This window comes from Sphaerodactylus townsendi, linkage group LG14 (assembly GCF_021028975.2).
Source record: "Sphaerodactylus townsendi isolate TG3544 linkage group LG14, MPM_Stown_v2.3, whole genome shotgun sequence".
In the NCBI taxonomy this organism is placed as follows: Eukaryota; Metazoa; Chordata; class Lepidosauria; order Squamata; family Sphaerodactylidae; genus Sphaerodactylus; species Sphaerodactylus townsendi.
Window position 1 is genome coordinate 36,998,757 of NC_059438.1, and position 8,141 is coordinate 37,006,897.

The 8,141-nt window shown below is 43.7% G+C and overlaps 1 protein-coding gene across 1 annotated transcript; it reads right to left on the bottom strand.

Annotated features, from left to right (window-relative positions):
- Positions 1-2,952: 2,952 nt before the first annotated feature.
- Positions 2,953-5,540, bottom strand: LOC125443432 (protocadherin alpha-3-like). The gene has a single exon (XM_048515551.1). The coding sequence runs from the start codon at positions 5,415-5,417 to the stop codon at positions 3,012-3,014; it is 2,406 nt and encodes an 801-aa protein (XP_048371508.1). The 5' UTR covers positions 5,418-5,540; the 3' UTR covers positions 2,953-3,011.
- Positions 5,541-8,141: the final 2,601 nt, after the last annotated feature.

Genomic DNA, 8,141 nt, shown 5'->3' on the forward strand with positions numbered 1-8,141 from the left:
GGCATGCCCAAACTTATGAAGCAGGTCTTAATTGGAACCTGGACAATATTTATTTATTTAGCCACATTTTTTACATTACAGGAACCCAAGGCAGCTTGCAATGCAAACAGCAACAACAAGATGTATAAAATTCATAATACCTACCAATTTAAAATCAATCATTTAAAACTAACAGTAGGCAGAAAAACTGAAACTAAATCAAATAGTTATAGAAGGAAGCAGTCCTTCTGGTGATCCTTACTGTTTCAGATTTATGTACCAGCAAGAACAGGATTTAAAACTTTACATTTTGGGGATGTTTACATTTTTGAATCCATTTGAAATAGCTTAACATACATATGTTCTCTCACAGTAATTTTTGTAAGAAATTGTTAAATAGGAAAACTGAGGGCATTTATCGCTCACGGTTTAGAAAACAGTATTTCCATTATGTTATCTATACAATATCAAAAGCCATCATTTCCCCCATAGTTGCTCTTATTCTCAGAGATAGGAATAACTACTGACACCTTGATAAACAATATATGCACGTTTGTTGTGGGCTTTTCGGGCTGTGTGGCCGTGGTCTGGTAGATCTTGTTCCTAACGTTTCACCTGCATCTATGGCTGGCATCTTCAGAGGTGTATCACAGAGAGTAGCGTGTTACACACTGTATCCATGTTAGGAACAAGATCTACCAGACCACAGCCACACAGCCTGGAAAGCCCACAACAACCAGTTGAGTCCGGCCGTGAAAGCCTTTGACATGTAGGCATATGTAGGCATTTTTATGCAAGCGATCAATTCCATTATCTACAAACACCAGTTCACAACTTCCCATGAGATGCCACTGTGGCCAAGAAATACAAGCAAATAGTGGTCTTTGCAGACTCGGACCGCTTCTGCACATGCAGATTAATGCACTTTCAATCCACTTTCAATGCATTTTGCAGCTGGATTTTACTGTGTGGAATAGCAAACTCCACTTTCAAACAATTGTGAAAGTGCATTATTCTCTATGGTTGAGGTACCCAACAGCAGGCAACGCACCTGACTCTGAACCCAGAGTGCACAAGAATGCAGTGTGTTAAGCGAATGTAGAATAATACATCCACAACAAAACAGAGACTACTTTCTTTAAAAAAGAAAATTCTGAGATAAACTATTTTAATCACTGGTTGTTGTGGGTTTTCCGGGCTGTGTGGCCATGGCCTGGTAGAACTTGTTCCTAACATTTCGCCTGCATCTGTGGCTGGCATCTTCAGAGGTGGATCACAGAGAGAAGTGTGTTACACACTGTGTCCACTGAGCTGAACACAGTGTGTAACACACTTCTCTCTGTGATACATCTCTGAAGATGCCAGCCACAGATGAAGGCGAAACGTTAGGAACAAAATCTACCAGCCCACGGCCACACAGCCCGGATAACCCACAACAACCAGTTGAATCCAACCATGAAAGTCTTCAACAATATATTTTAATCACGGTTATTCTATTGTTCTCCAGAAATGTTGGTAGACAGCGGAGACCTTCGATGCCTCCTGCTTGCAATTGGTTCACATCACATTATCAGGATGATTGCACAACTTGGATGGTCACTAGAGAGATGGCATAACAGTTTTCTGAAGAGGAAACAGAAAAGCTGGCTTTTGAAGTACATCTATGTGTGCCAGGACTTCCTCAAAAACTTGAGCAGGTTTCTGAAGAGCTGGCATATATAAAATGTTTTATATAAATTAGAGCACATTATTGAGGCTGGTTTCACCACGCAATACATCCAAGGGCTTAAAGATCACCTACCTAAAAGGCAGCTTTTAAAACAAAAGATACAAGGACGTTGTCCAGCTAGTCTATTTATCAAATAAATACACAATATCCTCACATTCACCCAACACTTCTGTAATATTTTCACTAGAGGTCCAGCAAAGATGAGAATTTACTATAGCATCTTCAACCATGAAGGAAGAAGGGGAATGAAAGGTATATTGAATGAATATTTATTTATGTTTAACAACCAGCAATACAACAATTCACAAAAAGGCCACATTCCAAACCTTAACAAAAGGTAAAAAGTTAAAATATAAAATAGAACTCATTTCAACATTCCTCTAAAACAGGGGTCCCCAAACTACGGCCCGGGGGCCAAATGTGGCCCCCTGAAGGCATTTATCCGGCCTGCCAGGCGTGGCGGCGATGGCTCCATTCATGTGCAGTGGGGGCTCGAGGGAGAGGAGGAACCGGCCCCAAGCGACTGTTGATTGCAATTACATGAGTGGCACCCCAAATCTCCATGAATTTTTTCTGACCCAGAGTTGGAAACCTTACATGTGGCAACGCCTGCTCCGCCCTTCCCTCTCAACTACTCCATGTGTTGCTCTCAGGCTTTCTGTTCCGCCTCACTCCCATTGGCATCAGCCAGGCTGGTGAATCGCTCGCTGGCTGCTAGGGAGGAAGAACCCAGGAAGAGACGTAATCCTGGGTTAGATGGAATGCTTCATTGGGAAAGAAGTTCTGGCTTTTACAGGGGAAGGTATTCCACAGCCTCCCCAACAATATTTGGAGCCCACCCTGTACTTGACATACTTTGGTCACTGTTCTAAAAATAGACCATGACAGAAAGGCTGAAAGGTGAAATCAAACATTTTACAATCATTTGTGCGTAGGAATTTGTTCATAGTTTTTTTTAGTCCAGCCCTCCAACAGTCTGAGGGACAGTGAACTGGCCCCCTGTTTAAAAAGTTTGGGGACCCCTGCTCTAAAATAACTGATGGTTTCCTATCCACATGCTTTCCTATATTTATTTGCTAAAACACAAAACCGGGCTAGATTATTATAAATTATTTGGTCCTTACCCTACAACAAATAGTACTCCTTACCCGACAGCAAAGATATATTGAACAGTGACATTCATATAATTTTAAAAGAAAGCTATCATGTATCAAAGCTTCCTTTATTCTAGCAAAAAAGGTTGATTCTCTATTTTGTGCAAAAAACAAACAATTATACAATATACCCAAACATGGCAAATGTGCTAGAATGAATTGCTGCAACTCACCTGCCCAACAGCATTTGGGACGAGTTCCTTCCCGTTCTCTGCCAAGACAGGAATGTTGGGGCTGAAGACCATGAGGTCACTTTTGGCTCCAGCCTCCCCACTCACCCCGGCCAGGATGTGGCTGTGCCGATTGGAATACGACCAGCTGCCCACTTCACTGGCACACACCAGCGTGGCCGTGCCAGGGCCGTACATCATTGCCTCCTTCTCCTCGCTCTGGCATCGCAGCGCCACGTACACGAGGATCACCAGAAGGAACAAGCTGGACACGGAGCAGATGGCGATGATCAGGTAGAGATTGGCTGTGTCTGCCAGGGGCTTTCTGCTCCCTCCCATCCTAGAGAGGTGAGCATCACTCTGGACAGCCTGGGCACTGGCCACCAATGACACACTGAACGTGGCTGTGGTTGACAGTACCGGCTTGCCATGATCCTTCACCAGAACCAGCAGACTCTGGATGTTGCTGCCCTCTGACTCATCCAGAGCACGAGTGGTACTGATCTCACCACTGTAGAGCCCCACCCGCCATGGGCCACTGGATGCATCATACAGCTCATACCGAAGCCAGGCATTGTAGCCAGAGTCACCATCCAGAGCATGGATCTTGCCCACCAAGTGTCCAGCTGCAACAGGAACCTTCACCTGAATGGGGGTATCCTCTGCTAGGCCAGACACTGCAGGTGCGTTGTCATTCTCGTCCAACACAAACACTTGCACGGTCACATTGCCACACAAGGAGGGCAGCCCAGCATCCTTGGCCCTCACCTGGAACTCCAGCAGCTTCAGCTCCTCGTAATCCAAGGGCTGCAGGGCATACAGCTTCCCACTCTCCGAGTGCACCGAGATGTAGCTCGACAGTGGCCAGAGCTTCTCATCCAGCCAGTAGCTGACCAAGGCGTTCTCGGCCACATCTGGGTCCGAAGCAGACACCGTGAAGATGTGAGCACCAGGGGGGTTGTTCTCCCTCACAAAGACTGTGTAGGAGGGCTGTGCAAAAGTGGGGGCGTTGTCGTTCATATCACTGATCGGCACAACCACGCTGCTGCTGGCTGTCAGTGGGGGGTCGCCCTGGTCTTGGGCAATCAACACCAAACTATACTCGGCCACCTGCTCACGGTCCAGTGGCTCCGCCAGTACGAGTGAGTAGTAATTCTTGAAGGTGGACGTCAGCTTGAAGGGGAGCCCAGGGGGCCACAGTGAGCAGGTCACTTGCCCATTGGCCCCAGAGTCCCTGTCTGAGATACTGATGAGGGCCACCACTGTCCCCGGGGAAGAGTTCTCAGGCACCGGGACTGACAAGGATGACACGGTCACTTCCGGCGCATTGTCATTCACATCCAACACCTCAATCAGAACTTTGCAATGCCCAGATAGTGGAGGATTCCCCTTATCCTTTGCCTCAACTTGGATTTCATAGAAATTCCTGTCTTCGAAATCTATGCTTCCTTTCACATGAATCTCCCCAGTCTCTTGATCAAGGACAAATTTTTCTTTCCCGTTTGGAGGAGAAAAACTGCTGGATATATATGAAACCTCCTTATTTGCTCCCTCATCTAAGTCGGTAACATTCAGACTAATTGCTAATAATCCACTATCTGAGTTTTCAAATAACTGCACTTTGTAAATTGACTGATTAAATGCAGGAGGGTTATCATTTGCATCCAAAACTTTGATCACCAGTTGGACTGTCCCTGTGAGCTGTGGCTGGCCTCCATCAGTGGCTGTGAGTAATAAATGGTGGACAGTGCTTTCTTCTCTGTCTAGAGGTTTCTTCAGAACAAGGAATAATGATGCACTGTGTTCATAATTTTCCGTAACTGCTAGAGTAAAATGTGCATTTGGGCTAAGTTTATAGGTGAGCAAAGAGTTTGCATTGGTATCTGCATCGGAGGCTCCCTCTAGCGGAAACTGCGCATCACGGATGCTCGACTCTGCAATAGCAAAATGCTTCTCTATTAGAGGGAAAACGGGGGCATTGTCATTTATGTCTAAAATCTCCACTTCCACATGGAAGACTCTCAGGGGTTTGTCCACCAGCGCCTCCAGATGGATCATGCACACAACACTTGCAGCACACAGCTCCTCCCTGTCTATCCTGGAATTCACAAACAAAATCCCGTTCTGCACATTTACCTCTAAGTAATCCTTGCGGTCTTTCGAAACCAACCGGAACATGCGAGGCACCAGCTCACTCACCTCCAGCCCCAGATCCTGGGCGATGCGGCCCACAAAAGTGCCATGCTGGGATTCCTCAGAGATGGAATATTGGAGCTGGCCACTCCCCGTTTCCCAGGCTGTAGAGAGGAGAACCAGATGCAGCAGGAAACCTTTTATAGAATCTGCCTGCCAAGAAAGCATGGCAGCCCCCCAATCCAGTGGCATCAATGTCTTGCCTTCTTCATCAATTTAAGGGAATGAAGAATCCAAGGAACTCATCGGCATCGATGTGTTTGAGGTCAGTTGAATGGATTCCACTGGGTTTGCATCTTGTGTCTGTGATCCCTATTGTGGAGGTGGCAGGCGATATTTTCAGTCTCTCTGAAGGAGGAGCTAGGGATTTCAGGCTTCCTTAAATATTTTCTTAGGCAACACTGACCCCTTGTGATTGAATTTCAAACTGGAGACACAGGCAACTGAATCCTGCTTTTAAAGTATTCGTGATTATAATTTTGTGCAAGGACATTCAATCAATCAATTTATTATTACAGTCAAAGACCAGCAAATTACAGTCAGGGATCGACAAATTCTATACACACTCTCAACCTTGTAATTCCCAGTGTAATTGTAATATATGAAATACCCTAAAATCAACACTTAGGCCTAATTTGTTTCACTTGTCCCATACATACGATAACTTAGCGTTAAAATACATCCAGTCCATAACTTAGCATTAAAAAATCGAATCCATAACTTAGCGTTAAAATAAATCCGATCTATAACTTAGCGTCAAAATGATTCCAATCCATAACTTAGCGCAGTGGTGGCGAACCTATGGCACGGGTGCCAGAGGTGGCACTCAGAGCCCTCTCTGTGGGCACTCGCATGTTCATCATGTGGGGGGAATGCCCCCCCCCCACACATCTAGGCTGGCCTGGGCCACTGGGCTCAATTATTAGCATTAAACCTAAGACCTAGTTTTGGGGAAGCAGTGTAGGTAACCCTGTTAAGCGCTGTTAAACCCCACTGATTTTCATGCGAAGAACTAAAGCGCAATCCTTTACCTGGGAGTAAGCAGTTTAACGGCAGCAGTAGAATTTGCTTCTGGAATAGATCCTCCTAAGGTAGAGTGATTCACCAGTTGGAAGAACTGCACGGACGCTTCAAAACAAAGCCACTGACTACCACCAAACTGACTTCCGAGTGGCGTGTTGCCTCCAGAGCCAAGCAATTTTTCTCGCTAAAACCTCAATATTCCAGGTTAAATTGCCATATTAGCACTTTGAGGATAAATAAGTGGGTTTTGGGGTTTTAAGTACGGGCTTTCGATTATAGAAAAGGTTAAGCCATCACTGACTTAAGCGTTCGGAAATGGGTCACTCAAATTGAAATTGTCGGTATGCATGGGTTAAGCCTACTTATCTTTCGGCCTATAATGCACTCCCCTTGTTCAACCCTAGATTAAAATGTAAAAATAGTAATAATATTAATAGTGTAGTGGTTGTGAGCCATATATTCATATATCTGTATCTCCTAATACAATATCAGTTGCCTGCTCCGCAATGGTCTACGTTTCTTTATAACAAATGTCTTGCAAGAGTTGGCAACCAGTCTAGACCAGTTTGGATTTTTTGTCTTCCAGGAGCTTCCATATACATACATTTCCTGGATAATACAGTTATTTAATATTGGGTGCATTATTTTGAAACCTTTCTCTGAAGTGAGGGCAGCGGAGGAGGATGTGGCCTGTAGTGTCCATTTCTTCTACGTGCAAGGACATTTAATTCTGTATTTTTAATCTACAATTTTATAGTTCCAATTTTAATTTATATAATTTTATAGTTTTCTATATCCAATTAAAAGTTTGGCCTCCATTAATTGTTCTCTTGTTTAATTGAATTTCCATTGTTCATCTAAATATTTTGCATTTACTCACATTCTTTAAAAATCTTGTTAATTGATCCACTTTCTTTGCCTTGACTGTGCAGAGGTATTCATTCTCTTTCACTGTTTTCATTCTTGAGCTAAAGGTTGCAGAAGAAACCAACTTGGGAGTCCATGTTGGGTCTTTTCTGCTTCTTGATGAAATACACCATGGCTATTCCAAGTCCTCTTTTCTCCCCCTTCCTTGTTTCCACTTTTCCCTTACTGGTGGAAATTAATTTCAGCACGTTCTGAAATGTTATGAACTTCCCAACATAGTAACTTTTCTTCTCTCCAGTTTACAACTTACGGTTGCATAACTGTTACTTACCTGAGATCACACACAATGTGAATGCATTCACACACACACACTTCTACACAGGTACTCTTTTCTTAACTCCTGTACTCCGTCTACTACAAAAAAGACCTCATCCCACTCTAAATCTTCCCAAGGATACCTTGACACCTATTAGAAATACCTGTTGGGAGGGCACCACCATAGGACAATTTTGGGCGTAGAATTTTCCAATATTTTCTGGAAACTCCCAATGTTTCAATTGCCACTGCGGTGAATGTTTTAGATGTTTTTAATTTGGATGCACCCTGAGTACATTTGGTGGAGATAACATTAATGATTAAGATACATAAATATACTTGTCTTCTGATTTATTGTATAATTATGTGTTGTGGGCAGTAGCTAAACACTAAATTTGGCATAATCCAACCAAAGCTATTTGGGTAACCCTGTGGATAACTGTCGAGACATGTATTCATTTATTTAACTTATTTCCCCTCTGCCTCTCCAGAAAACTGATTGTAGTGGATTACAACTGATTAAAACCAGCATTAAAAAGAGTCAACGAATTAAACTGCCCTGTTGTAAAGGGTGACTGTTGTACAGGGTGGGGAATAAATCTAAATAAGTAGATAAATAAATAACCGAACATTAATTCTTCCACTTATTCTGAAATATACATCTCCTTCTGTTCCTTTTGGATTTTCACAGAAATGACTTGTGTCGGGGCA